At 39.7% G+C, this 26,050-nt stretch overlaps 2 protein-coding genes across 5 annotated transcripts in view; both read right to left on the bottom strand.

The window, feature by feature from the left end:
* The window catches only part of CUNH4orf19 (chromosome unknown C4orf19 homolog), a 44,010-nt gene extending 29,196 nt beyond the window's left edge, over window positions 1–14,814 (bottom strand). For 3 of the 4 annotated variants that reach the window (XM_017828443.1, XM_017828356.1, XM_017828276.1), the window contains exon 1: window positions 14,597–14,753. The gene's annotated coding sequence lies outside the window, so the exon portion shown is untranslated. Of the gene's footprint in view, window positions 1–14,596 lie in introns of all 4 variants that reach the window. The other variant, XR_001876954.1, reaches the window with a different exon arrangement.
* Window positions 14,815–19,630: 4,816 nt separating this feature from the next.
* Window positions 19,631–26,050, bottom strand: part of NWD2 (NACHT and WD repeat domain containing 2) — a 48,544-nt gene continuing 42,124 nt past the window's right edge. Inside the window, exon 4 of the mRNA XM_017824694.1 lies at window positions 19,631–25,263. Within this exon, the coding sequence (XP_017680183.1) occupies window positions 21,331–25,263 (3,933 nt within the window). The 3' untranslated portion in view covers window positions 19,631–21,330. The remainder of the gene's footprint in view (window positions 25,264–26,050) is intronic.

Here is a 26,050-nt window from a genome sequence, read left to right on the forward strand (position 1 = left end):
ATATATAGATGTATATATTCCTACTAGCTCTGATTAGTGTGGAAAGTCCTACACTATCAAATTTAGTTTTTAATAGTGTACATTCCTCCAGAAAGGTAAGTGAATCACAGTGGCTGCTGCTTCTTTCTCCTGCTTTTGGTAAGGTACATCCTGCTTTTGAGAATGAGTTTCTGTTGAGAGAGTGGAGCCAAGTTTTCTCTTACTTCAGTAGTATGATACTGAGTGGAACAAATGGATGACTCTTATTCTATAGTTGACATTTAAGTGGCTCATCTTACATCAGTAATCAGTGTAATCAACCTTTGCTAAAAATTACACATATATTTGTTTTACAATTTGTTATGAAATACTTGCACCCACAGTGTGAACACCCCTGTCACATCTAGGGGATGAGGATTGCAATCTAGGGGAGTTTGGCTTCCTAGTGTATGCATTGGGGCAGCAAGAGCATCTAGTCCTGGAGAGCCAAGGCTGGGGCTGCTGTCAGTGAAGTGTTAGTATGAGTCTTACTCAAGGCTTACTGCTTTTCCTGAAGTTCCTCAACGTGTTTGAGGGAGGTGTAAAGCGGTACCCAAAGGCCAGTAAACCCCATTGCTGAAACAGTTAATAGCTCTACACTTTTCTCCTTTGTGCAGGTAGCATGCTGCACAAAACAGACCAAGACCAGACTGCAGTGGGGGAGCTCCTCTGGGTAAGAAATACAGGCGTTTTTGTTAGAATTTAATGTGCACGTAAGGGCTGAAAAGGCACATAAAATCCTGCTGAAGCCAGCTTCCCCTTGTCCACTTGAAAGTTCTAGCTGTAACATTGGCAGTATTTTTATCCTCCAGACAAATAAAAGCTCAGGAGGAGGTATCAGCAGTGAGTCCTCTAAGCAAAGCAAAGATGAAGATTTTGGAAGTCGTTTCAGTAAAGCAGGCAGTAATGAAGAAGATTTTCAAAATGAAAAGAATTCCCTAATGTTGCCTCTAATGCCCTTTCAAAGTGAGTAGGAAAGGCGTTTTTCAGACAAACTACTGCAATTCAATTAGACTGACCTAATTTTTATTTCTTCTCTTTCAGCTACAGATTTCCACACTGATACAATTTAGCTTTCTTAAGATCCTGTTATGGCTTGGATGGGACTTGGGTTACAGCACTGTTAATTGAGAGAGTTTAAATACAGGAAATGTTCCCTGAATGCTTGCCTTGTCTGTATGCTCATTTGAGCTAAGAAAACTGAAAAAGGACTTTTTTTGAATTTAGGCAGATGAAACATTTTATAAGAAAAGCAAATGCTGTTGCAGCCCAGAGCAAATGTTACTGAGTATGACTTATGCAATGTATGTACTTTTTCAATGAGAAGGAGTAGAGGTTATAGGCCCACTCTTATATTTATATCATTATCTTTGTGCTGACTGTTCACAGTAACATACTAAGTGGCACAAAACTCTCACTAAACACCTATAAACTCAATCGTGTGCATCACATCCCACAGTTAGCAGAACTGATTATGCATTTAAAGCAGTTTTATCTAGAAATAGAAATTCTTACTGGGCTTTCTTCATCAGCTGCTGTTTTCTTTATTTAACCTAATTGAAAGCTGCTTTAAAATGCATTGATGACATCAACATTTGGATAAGATTCTGAACTGATGGTTCTAGGTTCCAAGCCTTTGAAATAAATGACAGTTTTTTTCGAAGCGTGAAATTACTTTTTCTTGCAACTTCTTCCTTAATTTAAAACTGCTAATCCTATGAGACTGATAGTCCAAGCATCTACTTAAGACTGAAGCCTACTTTGCCTATAGATATGGCACTGTTGTGAAGCAAGAATAAACTAATAAATAAACCAATTTCAAATCAGTGCATTATTTTCTTACGTACAGAATTGCTTCAGTTTAACTATGCCAGTGCAACACCACTCTTTTTTTAGAGCTGTGTATAGTACACATTGGTCTTTCTACGAGCTGCTCTAGGCAATGGTTTTGCAGCTGAAGCAATGCTACTGTGGCATTTAATACAGCTTGGATTGTCACATTTCCAGTGCCAAGAGATCCCTGTGGTGCCCTGACATGAGACTGCCTTCTTTGCCAGGTGTTAGTATTTACTTGCAATCTGCATATGCAGGATTGAAAACAAAGGCATGGTTTTAAATGGTGAGAGAGATTCTCACTGTTTCCAGTCTTTGATCACTTCATCTGTAAAGAAGGTATTTATTTCTCTGTTGTAGTTTTAATTTACTAGCTGGTATGATTTGTTTGCATTCTAGGGATTTTAAACAGAGAATCCTCAGTATTCCTTTTGATTTTACACTCACAAAGGCTATGTATCACATCTTTAATGAGATTTATTGAAATTTTGGAGTTGCTGAGGGTGGTGAAGTCTGTAGAAAAGACTTCCTTTTTCTGCAGTGTAATCAGATATGACTTTTATCAGTTCTTCAGTCCTGTGGTTTCATTCTTTCAATGGATGGTTCCACAGCTTTGACAAAACCTGGGGTTTTTTTGTTAAAATCAGTTAAAATCCTCGAGCTCTATTATGCATCCCAAAACAAATATTGATACATGGCTTTTCTTTTACAAATCGCATTTAACTGAGGGCCTAAGTGATCTATAGGAACTAAGAATAAATATTATTTTCTCAGGCTCTAGTGGCAGGGATGCTTGTGTGGACTGGGGACACCGGAGCCAGTAAGGGTCTGTGCTGTCCCTTGCACTGCAGTGTTCTAGGTCTTTTGGTGTGGTGATTCACCATATACACTTCCCAGATTTTGACATCTAGAGACATTCCTATTTGTTGTGTATATTTTTTCAGATGGCATGTGTTAATAAGGATGAATAGGGAAAGGTAAGTCTGGTTTACAGAAGCTGCAAAAAATGTAGCTTTGTTCTGGTTGAGAAAACATAGTTTTTTGTGGTTTCTTTTTAAAATTCTTTGTGAAACGACCATTTCCCCTTTAACTTCATAGCATGATCTTTGTGGTGATCTTTAGCTATTTGAGAGAGCTTTGAAGTTCTTGGACCCCTGAAAGAAATATTAGGGCTTAGTTTTTGTGCTTCTTGTCAGTCTGCTAGTTTGATGTCAAAGAACCGAGCTGCTGTCCCAGTGTGGATCACAGTGCTGGTAAGATTAGATAGTGAAGTGACAGGAAAGAGAGTTACTTATTGAGACTCAGACAGCTGCTAGATTCTATCAAATCCTACCTTGTTCATGTCAAAAAGACATCAGAATTCATTTCAGCTAGGATGGACAGGCAAATCTGCATAAAAATGTAGTCAGTGCTCTCTTAACCCTTCTTCTGTCTGATCAAGTTTCAGTCTACACATCTCATTGTGATTAGGTGAGAAAGGGGTCTGAAGGAATAAGATATTTTTGTCCTTTACAGGAAAGAAGGCTTTTTCACACTGTGCTATCTGGCATATTACCTCCTGAAATCCTTTAAATGCTTATGTTTTTATTTTCTCTGTAGCAAAACTTTCTTGCAAAAGTGACATGAGTGACTTGCTGTGTAGTTTTCTGTCACAATTAAATTTCTGTGATACTGAACTACTGCCAAGAGCTGTCCCTTTTCTCACCTATTCCTTGTCCTATGCTGTATGTATTCAAAAGGAAAAAGCGACTTTGAAAATTCATAATGAACAAAAGTGCTGGAAAAAACACCAGTCTGCTGTGGCTAGAGCTTAATCTGAGCCCATAAGGTGAGAGCTGGTGAACCAGAGGTCTTGACATCCGCAGAAACATGGCTAGTTCAAGCTGTACTGGAAGATCCCTTTTTCTTTCCCTTTTTTTTTTTTTATTTATTACTTTTTCAGCTAGTAGAAAGTTTTTCAAACATGAAAGAATTGTGGAAACTTGGGAAATCAGTCTTGGGAAAAGGATGTCTCCACAGGCAAAGTCTAAGAAGAAGGAAACAGGTGGTAAAGATTAACATGAGGGCAATTAGCTGTGTGGTTTGGGTGGAGCAATGACTGAGGAGGACAGCTTTGTGAATAATAGGCCTGACTAACTCCCAACAGTCTGTTTGTGGCTTTTCTGCTGGCACTGCCTGCCTGTGCTCTCTGTTGCTGCAGCAGTGGGTGCACTGCAAGAGTGGTCGTGGAACATAGCCCCAGTCCAGCTTCAGCAGCAGTCAGGTGCCACATCATGGCAGAACAATTCATAAAAGCCTTACCTAGTGCTGTGGTTTGAAACCTGCAAAAATCCAATTCTCGAGTCCAAGCCCCCCCTCCCACAACTCTATGGGATATTGGTGCTTGTTATGCATAAGACTTTGCCCAGAAAAATCTGTTTAGCTGTCCTAAGTCCTATTACTGGACTTGACAGCAGCATGCTCATGGCAGGTCCCTTCTCTTTGAGGAAGGCAGGTTGACAGCCACATTGTCCAAAGCAACTTAAGCTTTTCAAACCTGGTATTTCCTTTGTCTTGAAGAGTCCCTGCTGCTCTGGGTGGGCTCTGAGCCCCCCTTAAACACAGTATAGACACTGGAACCCACTGCTGTCAAAGCCACATGAGGCAGTGGTCACCACAGGTTGTGTAATAACCTCCTGATGTCACCCATTACTTGGGATTTCAGGTACCTGCAACTATGCGCCTCCTAAATCCAAAGGGGTTAAAACTTGAACATTTATTTCTCAGGGATAATGTATTCTCTACTAATAAGCAAGATGGAATTGGGTTGTGCCTCCTTATTCTCCCAAAAGTAAGGAGGTGCCAGAAGTCTGGATCCAGTCTGGATCTGTCTAGGTAATCTATAAATGTTTAAATATAGTATGTGTTATTAGATGTCTCTGGGACAGACGGATCAATGAGACCTTTATCACTTACAGTGCCAGTAGATGCTGCTGTAACACAAACAAGAAAATGCTGCAAAAACCTGATAGTAGCTCAGAGACAAGGCACCTATAGGTCTCTTTATATAGAGAAATCCTACAGGAAGGGAGGGGGTAAAAGACCTAAAGTAAAACGGGAGCTGGGTAATTGTATGCTGTGAGTAACAAACACCTTGGAATCTTCCAAACATCTCACCTGGATGCTTCAAAAAGACCATTCATGGAAAGCTTTGTGGTAATCAATTGCAATCTTTCTTCCATAAAGAAATCTTCAGGCCTCCTGGAAAGCAAAAGAAGTGCCTGGAGAAAGTAGGAGAGTAAACTCTGGCTGTGGTACAGGCTCAGCTTTGTTAAAAGGCCTTTCTAAAGGGCTCATTGACATGAGTGCTAAATCACGTTTGTGTTGCATTTTGCTGGACTAGAATTACAGTGTTTCTCACTGGAAGAAAAGAGTAATGGCTCAGTAAGGAGAAGATTTTCTGCATTCAGGCCTTTCTAGTCTTTATGATGGATGCTCTAGCCTTTGTTTTCCACATAGGTGTGTTATTTTTCTCATGGGAGGGAAAGTAGCAAAAGATCTCTCTGTGTGGGAAGGAGAGTGAAGCTAGTTCTGCAAACATGCTTATTGCAAATACCACCCTAGAGAGAGTCTGCAGATTTTTGGAGACTGAGTTCCATGTGGTAGGTGGGAGGGGGTTTCTGTGCTATTGATTAATTTCAAATTGTGTGGGATTTTCCTGGCATAAATGCATGGGGACTTTGCCAATTTAAGCTTAATTTTCCTTCTGTCAAATGAGCTGCAAAAGCTGTGTGATGAGGAAGTTTTGAGGATGAAGGACTCTAAAATCTGCAAGGCTTGATGCAGCTAACCTTTCCATTTTGTTTGGGAGAAGGAGCATGATTTTTCCTGGAAAGTAGTATATTTACTCATGTAGTTTCTTTTGCAAGAAACTTTCTTTTCCAGAGTCTTATTCAGGAAACCCTGTATATCTTCCGGAGTACAAAAGGCTTTTTTATATCTTTGGATAATATGCTCCTTACTGGGAATGCCTTGGAGATGAGGAAAACCAAAACAACCTGAATAAAGTACAAATTCTGCAGAGCAACAAGAGATTTGCACAAGTTGGGAAACAGGAGGCCAGAAGGCTCTTGATGGACTCAGTCCTTGGGTTAGAGAATTTGTGCCAGTATCGAGGTGAGTTGTTCAACTGTGTTAGCACTGCACTGCACAGCGAGCTCTGTGGACTGAGCAGTACTGCAGGCTGTAGGAAAGTGAGAGAAAGTAGAACTGAACAGGCTAGAAAAAAATGTGTTGTAATGAACAAAAAAATTTCAGTCTATGATTAAATTTATTTCATGTCAAGAGCAGAATACAAATATAGGCCTTTCTTGGCATGGTACTGAACAGTATAAGCCCTGTAACACAGAGCATACCACTGCTGGATTTTTTGTCCTAAGTGTACTTTAGAGAAATAGGTTTACTTTATCCTGACAAATAGTCATTTAAGGCAGCTGTTACATCAGTGCAAACCACAAGTTTGCAATAAGTTCTTCTGAGGTTCATCTCAAAACACTGGTATTATGAAACAATTTTTTTTGCAGATTTGTCTTTTTTTTGCATCGAGCTAGAATGACATAGAGAGTGGAAAACAATTTCAGAAGATTAGAAGAATCAGTGGTTTACAAACTTCAAAATTGTTTGACACAGGCAATTTTAACATGTGTGACAGCTTAACAGGTTTAAGCAAACAGAACCCACAGGGAAAAGAGTCAATGTTGGTTTCACTATTTCAAAGGAAACTTAAGTAGATAGAGGAAAAAAAATCTATTTTGTGTGGCTGGAAGACTGAAAACTCTCTTGGGAAGATTTTAAGTTATAACTGGATCTTCAAATTGGAATGCATACATAAAGAAAAGATACTGAAACTTGTTTATAAGGAGCTCGAGTTTGCAAGAGTTACATCTTTAGTTTGTTACTGCTAGGCCAAAGTGAATCGTAGGTATGAGGAGGAGTAGGTATGACCCACAAAGCACATGCTATAAATTCATTGTTCAGACAAAACATATATTTTTCTGGCTAGACTGAAACAGAGGATGATGAATGAACTACTTGGCCACTTGCCCAAATTCATAGCTCCTAGCAGGTCTCAGAATCAGACAGCTATGCATAGGGCACAGTGTTTGGGCTAAGGCATACACAGAAGAAGGGGGTTAGAGAAGTAAAAATAACACTTGGAGAACAATATACTTGGTGCAGATGAGTTGGGTTTGAAAGAAAAATTTGATTTTGCTCATCTTAAAAACTAAAGCAACCTTACACAGTTGTCCTGCATAGAAACAGTGGTAAAAATATCTTTATCACTTTCATCATTATTCCTTATTTTTGCTGCTTTTTAATTGGATCACAACATGAAATCCAGACAACTAATTTGGCTTGCGTTGGAACACCTGGAGAAGATCCTTTCCTCAGCAGAAGAATTTTACATGTTGTGGGAGCAAAATTAGTTTATTCTGTGAGCAAAATAGTAATACTGTTAGTTATGTCAAGTATTGGTGGTCCATAGTTCAGATGCCTAGCATGTAGGGGCTCCAATCAGGTATTTTGGTGAATAGTTAGGCTAGAGTGTGCCTGGCTCAAGCAGCTATTTCTCAAATGATCTTGTAGTCTGTAATCTAGTACTGCTTAGACCTACTCAGCTATATGGGAATGTTTGAGAAGGATCAACTATGTACACTAAAATTAGGAAACCTTCTAAAACAGCGTAAGCCATATAAATCAGTTTATTTATCAGATTATATCTGTGTCTGCTCTCAGATCAGACATAGCCTGAAAGTTATTCATGTACCTCATGCATTTCTTTTTCATTCATCCTTTTTTTTTGGGGGTAGTGGAGTGCAGGGTGTCTTTTCCCCCAGTTTCATTGCTCAACGTGCTTCCCCTACACAATGCTCCTTCTACCTAACAAGTACGGGAAACGTACTGGGATGCATTTTTTAACCTCATTGTTCCTGAACATTTCACGTAAAGAACGGTCAGCAGAGAGTAGAAAAGCATGGTTACAAAAGATTGTGAAAATGGATAACAAACCTTTTAAAACCGAAAAATACAGAAAACATTAGAAGTCACGCTCAAAAAATCTTCAAGCAATGACTCTGATACAATACGTTAATAAAAACCCTTTTATATGATATGACTTTTTCCCTTACTTGAATTCTTTTTGATTCAAAGGGGTTTTATTTTCTTTTAAATATAGCGTTTAGATTAATGTGTAAAGCATAGAGATAATTTAATCTAGAGCTGTTTAGAGTGTGAGTGAACTTTTCCATTTGGTTATTTTAAACCAATTTCCTTCACAGACATTGAGTGATCATGGGTGGCTAAGGGAATGATTAGTTCACAATTTTGTGAACAAGAGCAAAGAGCTTTTACATTGTAATTACAATAATTATTTCTCAGAACAAGGCAGATCCAAAAAATTGACCACTGCATTAAAAAGGTCCAAATGTGGCTAAGATGTGCTAATGGTGAGATAGCAACTGCATTTCTGTAGAATTATTGAATTGCTGATCTTGATTGCATTTGCAGTCTTTTTTAGTCTCTCAGTATAACAATACTTGAAAGCTATAGTAAAGTATTCACTGCCTTAAAAGATTTAGTGTTGTCTGGCATTGAGCCAGCTTAAAAATCCTTTTTTCTTTTTTTCGTGCTGTTTCTTTTAATCCTGTGCAAAGGAATGGACTATATTCACCAAAATTATCAATGAAGATTGCACTATTAGGTCTAACTTGCTGGTCTACGTTTTGGCTGTGGAGTTGCTTGTGATGCTGTATGCTAAGAACAGGCTGACATTTCCAGCAGAACTCCTTGTTCCAATAACTACAAATGGTGTGTTGCAGGTCACACTATCATAAAGCAAATACCTGCTGCCTGCGCTGGAATTTTATTTATTGGTCAATTTAACATACTGCCCTGTGACAAGAAAGTTATTGACACTGGGTTGGATTTTTAAAGTATGTTAGTATCTAGAAACAGATTTGACTATTAAAGTGTTTGGGAGACTTTGATTCAAATTCTGCCTCGTACACAGAGCCAAGGGGCTGATTTAGCTACTTGCTTCTCAAACCTGGCCTTCCCCCACATGCAAAATGTGGTGCTCTGGGCTAAATAGGTGCTCTCTCACTCTGGACTGGCTGAAATCAGTCTAGCCACACTGATTTCAGAGGTGCCACTGTAAAGTTTTATGATGGAAGGATGGCAGGGAAATGAGACAATACTAAGGCTGTAGTTTGATGGTGCTGGTATTGGCTGTGAAAGCAGCCCTAGCATCAAGCTCTTTGCCCTTGGCTTTCCTCTGTTTTCTTAAACTGTCTTTGATGTTTTTTGATCTTCTGTGCACTAGCAAATCCATATGTTTGTACTCTGTATAAACTTAAAGCAAATGGAGAAGTTTTTATAGAAGGTCATTAATGGGATGATTGCACTGAGCATTAATTTTTAATCTATATTGGTAAATATGGATTAACCTTTTGGCAATCTGTGTGCATTCATCCAAAGCAATGGAAAATACTCCCAAATTGTTTTAATTTAAAAAGAGATGCTAAGGACAGAAATTGAACATTGTACGTGGCAATAGCTCCTCAGGCCCCTGGTGGCCTTCAATTCAGGGCTGATGACTGTAGTTTCTGTTTCATTTGCATGAAAATGAAATCTTATGGTATTTTTGGTCTTTGTCCCTTTATCCACATTTTTCTCTGAAATGGTGCGTGGCAGTTGAATCTGTATCTTTTCTGTGCAGACGCTGCCTATTCATTACTAATGTTCAGTGGAGACATGCATGTACTCTGACAACAAAATGCAGGGCTGATATCAAGCCGTGCAACATCTGCTCAATTCACATGGGGAAAAGGAATATGAAAACAAATACACAAGGGCACAGCTACTGAGATGGTAAATATTGTTTTTTCCATGCCACACCCAAACCAAAAATAGAGACAGAGGGGCCCTTAACAAAGCTGTATCCAGGTTCCTGACAGCTGACTGCTTGTTTTCCAGTGAGTTATAAGTGAACAAGACTGCCAGCTTACTTCAAAAGCATGAATTAGCCTGAGACTTATGCTTCTTTTACTATGAGTAGATCAGAAGTAGAGGAGAAGAATAGCTCCATGGAAATTTGTAGTGTTAAAATCACACAAATGCAGTTGCTATTAAGCTTGCTCGCCATAGAAGAGTAAGAGTGAATAACACTTCTTTTTGAGGAAATAAACTGCCTGTAATGTGGTGGAGCAGTATGGATTCACTGGCTGGGCAAGAGGAGCAGCAGGCAAGGGAGCCCACACTGGCCGTGGGCTGCAGCCCCAGGACTGGGAGGTGCCCTGGCACGGTGGACCTGGGTTTTGGTGGGGTGTCCTTCTGCACAGCCCGGCTGTAGGAGGGAGCACACAGCCCAGAAGGGAGAGGAGGAACTTGCTGGGTGGGTGTGTTGGGGCATAGGTAGTGTTTTCTGCATCCTAGGCTGTTGCACAAAGCTCACGTGCTTAATAAGGTAGATAAAGCTGGGCACTCCCAAATCTACTGCTGATAAAACAGTGTTTCACAGTGGCTGTGGGATGAAGGGGGAAGTGAGTGTAAGAAATACATTCCAGTCAATAAATACAGTCATTGCAATAAATTCAGTGGGGAGGGTAGGTAGTCAGGGAAGGAACAGACCCACAGTCTTGAGGGGTCCTCAGGACTGTGGAAATGTGGCTCTATATGGCTCATTTGGGTCACTCCCTGTCTCTCCTGCCTGAAAGCTGCTGTCAGAGACTCTGTATCAGGGTGTATCGTAAGAGGACATTAATGCCAACCTGCCTGGGCAAAGTGCCTTTACATCCAGATGCACCTGTCCTGAGCATGGGAGATTGGACATGAAATAATCTATTTTGGTATGGTCTGGAGAGCTTCTGTCCAGCACAGGCAAACCCATACTGCTGCCATGCTGTTTCTGCTGGCAACAATGTGCTGGGTAGCACTGGCACCCCTTGCATCAGGTTATTTCTTTTTCTCCTGTCCTCTGTTGGCAATGTGAAGATATGATACTGTTCCCACTGGAGGCAGTGTGAGAAGTTCACAGGCTGGACTTCACACTGAAAGGATTTTCAGTAAATGGGATACACTTGTCCTCGTTACTCAGCTCTTTCTGAAAAGCAGATTGCCTGTAATAGCAAGGCATTGGACCTCATTTGCATAAAATCACGCAATTAACTGCTCTTTAATGGAAATACACAAATTATTAAATAGTTGGGAAGTGATGCAAAGTTGGCCCAAGCCCAGCTGGTAGCATTCAAAAGAGTAAGCCCCAAGGAGATGGCTTACTCCTCTTTGCTATCCTAAATGGAAAAGTAACTTATGTGAATTAATAATAGAGTATTCAACCAGAAATACTTTTCTAACCAGAAAGCATCTGTGACTTTGCAGCAAACATCTGTGATTAAAGTGAAAAATAGAAATTAAATAAACTTGTATAAACATGGCAGACAGAAAAAAGTCACACAGAAAAAGAAAACTTGTGCCTTTTTTTTCCTGCCGTGAGTGATTAAATGTTTAGTTTCCAAGCAATGTATTCAGTTCTTAATAAAATTTTAAAGTTCTTCCATATGTCTAAGTGAAAGTGACTCAGAGGAGAACTCTCGGGAAAATTGCTGCCTTTTTTTTCCTGTTTACAGCAATCCCTTTTGACCTTTCTACTGAAACTCATTTATTTTGTCCGTTTTGATATCAAATTTTCAATAAGTAAAACTGCATTGTGTTTTATACCTATCCTCCTTAGCAATACATCCTGCTTGCCAGCACTCTTCTGTAGCTCAGCGAAAATCAATGATTTTCATGCACCATTGCTTGGGTGTGAAGTTTTGACATTGCTTCTCTAGCATGATCAGGTGCTAAATGAGGTGCTCCTGGTTAAGGAGCAGTGGGGATTTGGCCACCTGCTCTGGTTAGCCACGCCCTCCGCATCACAACTTTGTTTTGTGGGCTGACAGGTGACCACATATAATCCTCAGAAAAACAGGTCTGAAGGAGAAATTGTAAATTCCAAACAAATATTTATTGCCTGACTACATTTCATCGTGTTTTAGTGGATTGAGTCCCTCCCACCTTAAGTCTTTAGTGAAACAGTATCAGTGGAAGATGTAGACAATGCTGAGGCCATGTTTAATTGGATACTGTGCAAACATAGCAAAAGACCATCCCTTCCTGAAAGATGTGAATAAAGGCTTTCCTTGGCTTTCGTTCAGTAAAGTCTGAGAGCAAATACTTTTAGCAAGTTTGTTTCCTTGAGCTCAGGTACAAACAAGTGTGATTAGAGAAGGGCCTCAACACTCAGAAATGTTTACCTTGCACAGTGACCACTTTTAACCAGGCTTTCCAAGGAAGGAAGCCGTGGTTCCCTTCACTTGAAGCTTTTGCTCTATCTTCCCACCTACCTAGAACTGTGCAAAAATCATCAGGTTGATGATTTTTCGATATTAGCCTTAAATCTGGTACAGGTTCCCAGAGATCTGCAAGCTTTTTGAAAGATTTGAATTGGCTTTTGACCAATGCTTGTCTTAGCTCTGGTTTTGGGGTAAAGAGAAAATTATTCCAAACTTCTGGTAGCATTTTCATTTTTATGTTTGCTTGACTTCTCCAAAATTCAAGAGAAAAGTTCTCCTTTAGGTTTCCTATTGTCTCAGTTTCCAGGAACTTCTCTCTTTTTTTTTGGTTATGAGCAGGAAGTATTTGATTTGTGTGGATTCCCTATGAAACAACACTAGATTTAATTCTACATCGATGTGACAAAGCAAGAGAATAAGTTGGTTTGTTTCATCAGAAAAAAAGAAGAGCAGTACAAATTCCTTTACTAAATGTAAAATTGTGGGTATAAAAACATCTGAACTACTAGTACTAGTTAGCAAACGTCTCATTTATATACCTTTCTTTAGGAAAGGAGTAAACGCTCCCCCTCATTCAATGGCCACCTTTCTGGTCACAGAGTAATAGTGTGCATTTTACCTTCCACCCTACAAAGACACTTTGTGTAATTAACATTCAACAAATTTAACTCCTGAGCTACTAAGAGCTGGTTTACCATGACACACCCAATTTGTACAAACATTTCTTAGAAGAGACTGGCCATGGCAGGCTTTCTTGGTGTTTCAGGTGCAACGTTCCTCCTTGGTGAAAGCCTGTGGTTGGCTGTTTTTTGGGAGCTGGTGTGTTCCTCTCACTCCCCTGAGATTTAAATGTAGTTTAGCAAATAAGGCACTTATCTACAAGAGTTTCTAAATAGATTTTTGTAAGTAATAGAAGTTCAGAGGTCAGTTATAGTGAATTCAGAAGAGTTCTTTAAAGTGCAGTGGCTTATTGCTACACTTCCCACCAGCACAGTTGTGAGCGACTCTATCAGGAGGCTGGTACAATTAGTTTGATAAAAAGACACTTGATGTCTTAGGCTGATCTAGGCTGATCATACTTGGGTCTTGGCCCTACTCAGCATAAGACCTACTATGTTTCAAAGTGGGCATTTGAAAGTGAATGACAATTTTTTGAAGTGCCACTGGTAAACTTGTTTGGACTCAAATTTATTTTAAATACTAGTAATGACAAAACTATTTTGTTTTTCCCCGAAGAAAGTTAAGAGCTTATTGAAGCAAGTTGCTTCAGGTATAATTATTCTCTACTTCTTTTAGTGTCTCCTAGCATTATTGTGAAGAAGAAAAAGAGATGTGTTTTATAGAATAAACTGCAAAAAAAATACATTGTCTGCCATCACCACCTAATCATTGTAGGAGCAAAATAATAAACACTGCTTGCTGCTTTTGTGCAGTGGGAATCCTTAGGGAGTGGAAATCTTATGATGCATTAGGGATCTTTTAGTAAATTTAGATCCTGTAGCTCTATAGAATGTAGTCTTTAACTGAATTCCTATAAAGAGATTAAAATGCTGAGTATTTAAAACATTGTCTGAAAACAATTACATTTTAAAGAAAAATCATGATGAGAAAAAGATCTTTGTGATGAAAATGCTAATGCTCTACACTGGAAAACTCCTTCAGCACTAGTAAAAAAAAATGAACTCCTGCAATACTGCCAGCAATTGTCAGTGAATCTTTTTCACTCCATGTGAAAACTGATATGCTTTAATGCAATTTAAATTCTTCATTTAAATAAACTGATTTTAACTGTCTTTCCTCGAAGTCCATATTTTGTAATTTTTTCTCCTTTTATGGAGCACTGTAGTATTCCCCATCTGCCTTTCATTTGCTTTTGCAAGATTTTATTTTTAAATGTACCAAATACTAGGAGGAGAGATCAGAAATCATGTAAGTACAGTGAGGAAGCTGAATCCATTAAAATACACTTTGATTTGAGTGACTGAAACAATGTGCAATTCATGGTATAAGTAAAGTCAGAAGAGTTCTAAATCCCTTCGTTTCAGACATCAAAGACATATTAACTCCCCCTTTGCCCCACATACTCTAACACAACCCTTTCAATAACTAAGAAATATTAAAAAGATATTACTTTTTAAATAGAGTTGGCTTTAAAATTGTTTTTGTTTGGATTTCCACTGAGCCAACTCTGTTTCTGATTGTAAAAACAATACTACTCTACAACAGGTGGAACAAATGAGAACAGATATTTTCAGGATAAATCTCTTAGGGTATTTTGAAAAGTGCAAAAGAAATAGAGAGCAAAATATGTCTTATAAACAGTTTCTCTGGAAAGCACAATGTTACAAGTTTAAAGGAAGAACTTTTCCTACCTGCAGGTTTTGTGTGGATCAGGAAGTGTAGCTTTTTCTGATTACAATCTTCCATGGCTTAGCTCGGCTTCTGCATTTGAATGTTAAATATGTAAGAATGCCTTGTTTAGCTTGGGAGTTTGCATGACCTCTTAATGAGACACTGTAGTTAGTGTCATTGGGTATTAAGGCATCATGTGACTGTAGATGAAAATAAAATCCTTCAAAGTTTGCATTTAATACTTCCTAGAATCTGTAACCCTTTACCTGCAGGCTGGATAAAAGCCTGATAGAGCTCACCATTTTAGGGTCAGGGTTAAAAAAAGGAGAAGTAGAAGAGCACGTGCCAAATAATTCCTTTCCTCGGAGGCAGTCACAACTACCACAACAAAGTCCGAGCCTGTCAGTGTATTCATGCTGCCATTTGCATATTCTTAAAATTAAATCTCCCCATATCACAAACAGTGCTGAAGGGATTTGGCAGCAAGTTCCTCTCTTACATGTTGGCTGGCAATGTTTATTCCCCACTATTTTGGGTGATTCTCTATGGAGAAACTCAGCTCTAAGGTATATTTGCAGGCATCACATCGCGTTTACCTGTGAAAGCTGCTGACTTTCCTGGAATCATTTTGATTTCGAGTGTTTCCAAAAGTGATACAGAAGGTGTTCTACTGCCACAGCCCAGTTAAGAGAGTGTCCCCTGTGCAGGAGGAGAGATTTAACTTAAGCACGCAACTGGGTCAGGTGTGACCTTTAATATGTATCAATGTACCTGGAAACTAAAAAAAGCCTTCCGTAAAGAACGGGCACTCCGTTCTTGCGTCACCTGACTGCCTGTGTCACAGCCGGGGGGTGCCGAGCAGGAATAACAGATCCTTCTTGATAGTACTTTGCAAATGTTCAGCTAAATCCCTTCTTTGTTGTTTGTTGTGTTTTTTTTTTTTTTTCTTTTTTTTTTTTTTTTTGTGGTGTTAAGCCTCATGGAAGCAGTTGTATGAGGTTTGGCTGCTATATTGAGTAGGTGTGCTGTTGTCACTCTAAATAATGCCAGATTTATGCTTGCCTCCCTGCCTTGCAGGGGTTGCATCCTTGACTTCCCCAGAAGGATGGCATGCTTCCACTCATATCTGCTCTGAGCTGAAGCTGAGACTGTCAAACTCGTGTCAGCAGTGGGCTGGGGAAAGCAGGCAGGTCCCGTGCCTGGGAGCAGGGACCCAGACACGCCGCCTGGCCCAGCCTCCTACTGCAGGAGCCAGCACACATTGGGAGTGAAACATTGGATGCCAGCAAAGAAATTAATAAAAGCTGCTTTGGATATGGTTATTTTAAGTAGAGGGCTATGTCATAACGTAAAGATCAAGTATCATTTACAGGCTGTGAGCTGCAAAGCTCTGCAACAGCTCTTTGGCAAATTTAAAATTTTTTTCTCCTGCAAACAATTAGTGTTAGCTGAAAATGGACTTCAAGAGCCAGGAAGTTTCTTAGTACAAAACCATCACTAAACTCTCCAAAGGCTCTCTGGTCAGTAAGTGAAGAATTGTTAGGCTAATATATCCCTAAGTTGTGAGAGGAGGTGAGGGAGGTAGGAGATGCAAACAGTTTGGGGCTACCTCTGCAGCATGGAGTCTGATGCTGCGTGCAGCCTTGTGCACAGTGTGTGTTTGTACCTGGCTTACAGCCCTGCCAAGCTGGAGCTAACCCCCACGGGCCAGCTTGCCTGTATTTTGCCTGTGGTATTTTGCCATTGCACTCGTGGCTGCTGGGCTAATGAGGTGGGCTAATAGGCTGAGAAATGTTCCAGTTGAAAAGCTGAGTTGTAAACCAGGAGGCCACTGGAAACAACCTCAGGAAGGCTGCCTCCCCTCTTCTCCTGATACTTGGCCTCCTTCTCAGAGCTTTTCCACGGCTACTGTATTTTTTGTTGTTCCTCAGACTGTTTATTCTCGTGATTTGTCGAACCTACATCCAGTATTTCTGCAATAGTAAAGTTCTGCCCCAGCCCCTGCAATCCCAAGTGTGCTGTGCTCCTGAAAGCTAAGGTTTTCTATGAGTATGTGCAAACTGCTGGGATCTTTTTGGGATGATTGCCTGACAAGTTTTCACAGATCTGTTCTGCAGGAAATGATCACTTATCTCACCAATCCATAGTCCTTGTTCAAAAACACGGGTGTGACAACATTTTTTTCAAAGGAAAAGTATTTGAGACATTCAGCCTGCAGAAATCCTCTTTTTCCTTTAATCTCATTCTTGTATCTATTTTGGCTGAAGTTTTCTGGAGAATGTTCCTGCTGAGATATAAGGTTACCTTGAAAAATTGCAGCCTAAAAGGTTAACTTCGTGACTTCATGTACTATTGTCAACATGATATTAGTGGGATGTGCTGGGCAATTTACTAACAGGCAATGGGACAACATAGACAAATGGCAGCAAAACACCCTGTTCTGTTTTCATCTGTGCTACATGATGTCTGGATTTTTGCAATTCTGTGTATTTCACTTTAAATATGCGGAATAGATCTATTTCAGTCTAGAAGCTTTCTCACATCCACTGAAATGCACATGGAATCAGAGATTTATGGTAGAAAAGCAGGCAGATGATTTTATTTATACAGTATTGTGTGGTGAAAAGTCTGACAGTGGGAACATGTGAACAAAAATCCGGTTTTGTATATTCACTGCTGAGGCTGGAGAGGAGATCAGTGAGCTGCCAAAAGGGCAGGTGCTGCAGCTGGAGGGTGTATCAAGGCTGGGAACATGTGAGGGGCTTTGCTGAGGATGGAGGCATCACTCACCCTGGTAAGCAAGAGCTGCATGGGCCTGGGATGATGGGACAGTGGAGACAGGGAGAAGGGCTTGGTAGGGGCAGATTTTAAAAGTGACTTTGGGAACCATCTGTGATTTTAAGAGCATGTTATGCTGGACTGGACATGTTGGGGGAACATTGCCTCACACTCTTCTGGTTATTGCCCTGGGTTTTCGAGTGAATTGAGCACTGTGTAGCTTGTCCTTGATAGTGAAAGGCCCTTTTTCACAGAGGGGTGGTGGTGCAAGCTTCCCCTTCTGGAGAAGCACATGATAAAATGCCTCAGCCTGCCTTGGGAAGGCTAGAAAGGCAAACCACAGGAGAAAATGTAGCTCACTACTCTCCCTGCACCCATGTGGTGACCCAGGAAGAGATATGAGTAATGTCCACAGCAGGGTACAAGAACTTGAAGGAGGTCATATTTGTAGCATAAAGGCTTTATAGGGATTCTTAGTAACAAATCCTTGCTAATGAAACCCATCCAAAGGCCCTAGTCCATATTTGGATGATTACATAATCAATTTTATGGTTATATGAAAAATAATGTGTAAAAAAGTAAGATGTCTTTGGTTTTATAATTAGGAGAAATAAAATTAGTCTGTCCTTTTGCAATATTAATAGTTATATTAAATCAGGTATTTTTTTAATCTTTAATCAACAAAACAAAACAATGCAGATTGTTGTTAATAGCCTAATAGTAGTGCCCCAAAGGACTTACTTTATGATGTATCATACAGACATACATATAGTTTTTGACAAAGGGAAAACTCTCAGGATTTTAAGCTGAAACAGTACACTCTGGATATGAACACTATTTTAGCAATCAATATTTGCTTTAAATTCTCTTTGAAGATGGCTAAAATTTCTGTTTCCACAGGTAGAGGGCTTGAGTCTGCAGCATGGAGAAATCAGGGCGGGGGAGCCACTGAAACCTGAATGCCCCCTGAATGCAGAGTTTTCCAGGTTACATGTTAACTCACATTCTGATGTTATCTGATAATAATGTGAAAAAAAAGTCAAATGGCCACAGGCAGTTTGAAATGAAGTCACGGGCCGTGCATTCCCCAGCTGTGGTGCAAAGGAAATGACTGATAAAAATATTTTTTCTAGCTGACCTCCGGCTTACCTTTGTCTGCCAAAGAATTTCCGGCTAATTCCGCTTTAAAGCTTTCTTGCAGCTACAGCCTATTCCTAAAATCTTCTGTGTCAGAAAACATGGACCCCGTCTGAGCCTGTTTATTGATGCACTTTATCTAAAAAACAAATGAAAGCTTTGTACTAAATATGCGAATAGTGCTCCTTAACAAAAAATAAATTGCTCTATTCCTATCTAGGGATAGAACAGCACTTGGCATTTGGATGGCTCATTATTGGAGAAACTATTTAGTCTCCGTACCTGTGGATAGACATACTTGGGGACAGATTTGTGAGGGGCTATGGAGCATTCACTCTTGCAGTAACAAGTATTTGGACACTGAGCAGCCTAATGCCATTCAGTAGCCTGTGCCTGCCTCTTAGGCTCAGTGTGAGGAATCTGACCCCTGAGAAATTGATTCAGAAAGCTGGAAAGCTGAATGAGATAGGTTAGGCACATGATGTGATTCTTGGGGACGTCCGGTGAGGGACTAAGAGTTGGACTCGATGGTCTTTTGTGGGTCCCTTCGAACTCCGCATATTCTGTAGTTCTATTATTATTCTATACTTCATTGCCACCAAAAGTTAGCCACTCTCTTGGCAGATACGAGATGTATTTTACTCTTCCAAGATAATGAAAGCACTAACTTTCCAATATTACACAGGTTATGCACAAGGAGTTCAAGGCTGAAATGTGTGAGTTATGCACTGCATTTGAAAGAAGGTGGAAGTTGTTTACCTTCAGGACAGGATCCTGGGAGCCATGGTTCCCACAGGTCCATAGCTCCACAGGTCTGAAGAGAAGTGGGATTTCAGGTGCTCCTTTCTCTTCTGTGCTTTGTCCTGGGTAGTTTACACAAGCCTTCATGTCTGTTGACTTGCATACCAGCAGTATGCAATCTAGTCATAAACACCACCTAAGCATGGTGTTTTTTTGGCAAATCTCATTGGGTTTTTTGAATGCTTGATTTAGTCAAGTGAAAGGGGAAAATACTGAAATATTTCCTTATGAATATAGCCCTCAGAAATTATTTAAATACAGGCCAAAGGGAGCTGTGAAGGCCTTGTGTCCCTCTGCCAGAGTGAAATTTCCTTGAAATTAAGGGACACGTAGAAGTCTGCTTCCATAGTTTATTAGTACAAACAATGCATACACAAGACTGTATATTGTTTGAAGACTGCAATAGATTTCTAATTTAACAACTTTGTAACAAAATTTAACTAAATTTGACATTTATGAAAATATAAATCTCTGATTGGGTAGGTTTTCCCAACAATACAAAGTTTACATAAAAACATTCAATATGATCTATTAGTTGCAAACAAGTTAGGAAAAATCATTCAAGTCACTTAATATACTATATTGGCTTTTACACTGAACATTCACACACTACATTAAATTCTAGCTTAGCATTCATTTCTTGGAAATCTGTGACATGGGGTTCTGATTTTAAAAATAAAATTATTCTGTTTAAATAATTTGAAAATATATCCACAGATATATTTAAGATATGTAAGGAGGGGAAAATTTTCTTATCCTTTCAGATATCATCCAATATATGTTTTTACTTGGGAAAATGTAAATTTTTTACAGCATTTGTCGTTACTTCACAATTTCTCCCTTGAAACGGTAAAACTGTACAAAAGGCTCAAAACAGTTCTAAAGCAGAAAGTGAAGCTTGTACATATGTGGAAGTAAGAAAAACCCATTACAAATTGGACCAGTAAAGGACCTTTGAACGGCCTTTATGTGTAGTGGAGGATTTCACCACATATACTAAGTGTCCCAGAGTGTTTGGTCATTTGATCTGTATTTATCATGGGAAAGAACAAAAATGATAGTAAGGCAAATGTTATAAGGATTAATATATGGCAGATCTGAAAACTATTAAGATTACTTTAGGGATATAGGAGATACTTTAGATTTTCTTACAACAAAACGGATAGCAACCTTTTAACATAAAGAAATTAATGTGTTTAACTGTTCATCTGTAACGCTCTTTGTCTTTGAAAAATTTTCATTATGACCTGACTAATACACACTATGAAGACGAAAAATTTCCCTAAACCAAATAAAACCCCAATCCCTATACTTCTTTTACAACTTAGGATTTTTTTCATTTTATCACAATACAGAAATCTGAAATCCCTGCATGCAGTTAAAAAAAAAAAAGCTTTCAGTCCATTCATTAAGGTGAAACAAATACTTGTTGCCTCACATGGTGACATGTTTACAGCTGACTGGCACCTACTCCATTCAACCCAAAGAATAATCCCAATTAAAAAGAAAAATCAAAGTAAGCATTTTTAAAATGATGATGGAATGTATCAAGTGTTCCAGGTTGGCAGGTGACATCTTGTCATTGCACCATCAAGCAGAAAAACGCATTTTTGCAAGTGGTTATAAAGCCGACTGTTAGCTGTAGACCCATCTAGGTGACTTGGAATATAAAACAGTGGTCTGACTCTTCTCACCAATCATGTGGAGGTTTAGTTTTAGTTAAAACAGTCTGTCAGACCCAAATGTGATCACCTGACTTCTGTAATAGCATAACAATTTTGACAGTATTGCTAGAAATTTTTAATCAAGGCCCTGGTGAAATTCTGGACTGAACCTTGTATTCTGAAATTAAAAAAAAAACCCTGCAGCCCATTTATATTTACTTTTATGTTTACATAAGTGTAAGACAGAAAAAAACCAGCTGGTCTGCCCTCTGCTGTTTCTATCTGTCTTCCAAGAAACACACTGATTTTTACATGAATTCAGAAAACATACCTATGCAAGTATACTATTCAGATAAGCTCATCCAGATGGTTAGTCAGTTGTCAGAGGCAAAACTGTGTCCTCTGCAATCTATGGCTGAGCACACTTTCTCATAGCAATAGTTGTGTTTTTTGGTTGGTGTTGCTTCACTCACCTCAGGCTCTATAACTGTAATGGGGCTATCCCTTGCAAATACTTCTGTTGATTCCCTCCAAATGCAGTCTGCAGCTGCTTTGAAGCTATAATTGTGACATTTTGGCCTAATCACTTGTGTTGTGTTATTGAAAATCTGACGGCTGTTTGAAGTAGCAATTTTGATTTTCAGTGCAGCATCAACTCGATCCACTACAGTGTAAGTACCTATACTTCCATCATCAAATCCAATAATAATGTTTAAATGTCTCTGTGAGAGTGTAAGAAAAGTGGGAGTTTTATAAAGAGAACAGGCACCAATGTTTTTGCCATCAGCCAGCCTCATTACAATTAAGCTGGAGACCGCACCATTATCATCATCTTCCTCACCACGACAACAAATGTATACAAGGTAGCGGCCATCACGAGACAGCCTCTGCCGCCAGATGACACCCGGAGCGTGAACCACACGAAGTTTTCCACTGTATAAATCAAGCACATTGATGTTCTCATCACCACGGGTTATAATTCCTAGCTTCCCATTTGGAGATATTTCAAAGTCTTCCAATTTTTTTAAGAAATTGGTAGGCAACTGTACACGCTTGCAGATGACTTCTTCTGTTAAGCTCCAGATATTCACGGTTTCAGTAGATGTTATAAATATGATAATATCTGGGCAGTCTGGTATCAACTTAATATCCACAATGCTTGCACCATCATCACAGCAAAACTTCTTTGTTATGCTGCCTGTCCAGAGACTGACAGCCAAGACTTTGTTCTTTGCCATTCCGACTACGAATGTATTTGCAGTTGTTATAAATGCATTCTGTAAGGCAACTAAAATATTGCAAACTCTATGTCCTGTGGCCAGTCGCCAAACTCTGGATGCATTTTGCTCACAGAGAGAGACTACAAATTGATCATTATGAGTAATCATTAGTTCTGAGATTTTTTGTCCATTAATGCGGAAGATATTTTCACCACTAACAGTGTGCCATACGTACTGGCTGCATTTGTCATCTGATGTAACCATTATCTCTCCAGAAGAGGTCAGCACGCAGTTTTCAACAATACCTTCATGCTTGAACACAGCTTCAATGAATCCGGTGCTGAAGTTCCACTTATGGACAGAATCTGATCCATCTAATGTGTATATTAATTCACCTCTGGCTGGCAACACCAGCCTTTGGATAGGCTTGCCAGATTTGTCAATATTGGACATAGCAGTTATGATGTCTATATCCCAAATAGAAAGGACACCACTGGTGGATAAGGATAGCAGCATGTTATGATGATTTGATTTAATTAGCCTGACTATAGTTCCTGAGATTTCCTGTAAGCTTGCCATACACTGTCCAGTATCTCTTCTCCAAACAAAAATGGCTGAGGTATTTTCCATTGAAGCAATTATACAGTTGCTATTTTTGGACAACACGGCAGATATAAAACGCTCATTGTGTTTAGCTCTAAACTTTTCAGCCACCTTCCACACACGAGTGTCAAGAAGTTCAATGCTGAGAGCCTTACAAATTAAAATTGCACTTTGGTCTTCAGAAAGCTCTATGCTGACAACTTCACTGTCTTCCCTCCTGCAGTCAAAGTCATCTGTAAGCTGGGGACTTGCAATCTCCTCCATATTCCAAACAGAGAGGCTACCCTCATTGTCCACCATCACCATTTCTTGGGCTGTGTCCAGAATGAGAAGGAATTTCACAAACCCACTTGAAAATTCAGAGGTCACGGTGGTCAGCTTCTCTCCACTGCCCAAGTGAAAAATGGTTGCAGTGTTCAAATACTGTCCACAGAATGCATAAACTCCATCTGGAGAACACTGCACACAGGTCACTTCGTACCAGCAGTGGAAGTGATAGACAGGCCAGCCGTAAAGCAGATCTATTACCGTAACATCTTTGCTGGCCTCCAGCCAAGCAAGTGCATGGTTGACTGATAATGTAAATCCATTTATAAAAGTGGAGCCCCCAATTCCACAATGTTTTGATCCCTTAATTTCCACCTCAGACAGAAGACAGGAATTTATGTTATCATATATCAAAAGAGTGTTGTTTGTTGTAGCCACTACAAGATACTTTTCATCACTAGTGAGCTTCATCCCTAAGATAACGGACGGAGCTGTTGTAATTTGCCTTAGTAACTGGCGGGTCTCTACATCCCAAGTGCTAATGGAGCCATTTTCTAAAGCAGCAATAATTGTACTGGGATTAAATGTAGGCAAAATCTCAGTGACATGCATGCAACTGGATGACAATGGCAGGCGCTCAGGGCTGTAAGTGACATCCATGGAAGAATGCAAAGGGACGATAGAGCAGTACTTGGGTCCATCCTTGTCACATTCTAGGAGGAGATGTCGGAGTTTGGGCAATGAACTTACTACTGGGAGAAGCCTCTGCTGCAATTCAGCAGAGAGTGAACCTGGGTATTTTACTACTTTGAACTTTATACTGCGGAGGGTACTGGCCAGAAATTTCAGCTCCTTTTCTTGAGAGTAGGTGTAAGCCAGTTCTATGTCAGAAAGTGCTTTATCAAACTGCCCTATTCTAATCATGGTGTACAGCCAGCTGAAGTTCATAATGACTCCATACAGAAGATCATCAGTTCTTCCACATCTTGTCAAGTGATGAATAAGCTCCGTCATTTTTCTGTGATTGATAAAAAAGATATCAGGTTCTAATGGATTACACTGAAAGACCCATGGCTGATCTGGTGCCTGCCTGTCAAAAGCAGTCTGATCCATGCAATGCTTTTCATCCTCGTTCAGGCCTCTACTGTCATGGTCAGGACAGCCACTCAGATATTGGTCATTGCTGTAAAAAGGTTTTCTTCGTCCACCAGACCAAACACCAAGGAAATACTCTGCCATGACTGTGTGCATTTCACGCAAGTCTTCTTCGTTGTGCAGGTACAATTTCTGGGCAATTAGTTGCAAGTGCCTATTTGCCCAAAGAAGCAGTGTTACATTTTTCACCTGTCGCTCTATTAAGTATCCTTGTAAGCCCTCCTTAAGCCTTGCAATATATATATATGGAATTCTCAATGGATTACTGTCTCTGACGCTCTCATTCAGTTCATACATAACACTGTTGTCAAGGGCTAAAATATCTTCCAGTTCCATTTCACTCAGGCCAGATCTGGACATAGTAATGTAGCCAAGTGCTCTTGACAATAGTCTTGATCCACACTTGTTTTCCAGTGACCAAAACAACTGCTCTATGCTTTCATGGACAGTGACACAGAGGGAGGACTCATCCACATCCTTGTGTGATCTCCAGTTCCTGACCTCTCTGAAGGTTAAGTTCACAAACATAGGCAGTGTGCACTTGGAGAATGCCTGATTGACATAGATTTGTTGCCCTGATGTTACTTTTCTTTTAACTCGCAGCAGTTGATGTTTCAGTACTTGACTACACGTCTTTCTGTCCCTTGCAGTCAATTCAATGTAGTTGCTTTCTTCATGAATAAGGCACCTCAGTTTTTGCAAGATCCCATGCTTGTTTGGCAGTGTTGACAAAATTATCCGTACTGAGCGGGGAAGGTGAATGGGAAGCCACCAGAGCTTCCTACCATCATCACTATCTGTTAGCTGTTCTAGGGCATCAAATATTATAACCAGTGGCCTGTGAAATGAAGACTCATTCAAGAGATTTATGAACAAGTCCCGAAGGTCATGAATCTTTTTTGGGTAACTTTGTACGAGGCAACGGTAGTTGACTGCTAGTTGTTCACAAATGCTCTGAAGTATATTCTTCAGATCTGTACTTGTTTCAGTGGATCCCAAAAATCTTATAACTACCACAGGGTCAGAATCTGGTCCCATCTCTTCTTGCAACCAGGAATAGGCCTAGAATATAGAGCATAATTTAGTTTATATCTCAGTGAAGCACAGTAACAGAGTTTATAAATAGTGATAGCCTGTATATAAATAAATCATTTTAAAATATTACTAGTTGAATAAAAATGCTTTCACTTGCAGAGTTCGAGGTGGGTTGATTTATGTGCACTGAATGAAATTCAAAGCATATATCATCTTTGTTTAGCATAGGTAATATCTCAAAACACTAAGACTCAGATCCACAAAAAGGCTTATGTCAAAGGGGACATGACTAGAATGTAGTCCATGAATCCCAGGGTATTCTTGGCAAAATGTGTGTCACTTCAGAAAGTAGGTAGAGTGTCTTATAAATAAACTTCCTTAGACACTATGCAATGTCATCCTTGGTCAGCCTACCACCAGAACATGTTTAACACGGATTCCCAGCTGAATAAAAATGAATGTCACTAGAGGACAGGGATCAGAGTACAGGTTGCCCTTAACTAGCTGGTTACCTTAAACCCTGGCCCACAGAACTACACTCTGCCTTGGTGTATCTGTCTTTTTCTCTAAAACACTGCCGCAAGGAGGAAAAAGTATCTGTCTTTTGGTTAGATCACTCTAAGCAAGTGAGGAATGTGGTTTTAAATCTTCACTGTCTGTGGAGGCTAACAAGCTCAGTTCTTTTATTTGCCACATCTTTTCACAACACTTTATGTTATTACAGTATTTTAAAAGAAAAGCATAAGCAGAGTCTCTAGGTCGACTTATGTACTCAGATCTGAAAAAAGAGCTTCATTTGCAAATCCCAATTTCA

This window comes from Lepidothrix coronata, unplaced genomic scaffold (assembly GCF_001604755.1).
Source record: "Lepidothrix coronata isolate B3197 unplaced genomic scaffold, Lepidothrix_coronata-1.0 Scaffold0, whole genome shotgun sequence".
Lineage (NCBI taxonomy): Eukaryota > Metazoa > Chordata > Aves > Passeriformes > Pipridae > Lepidothrix > Lepidothrix coronata.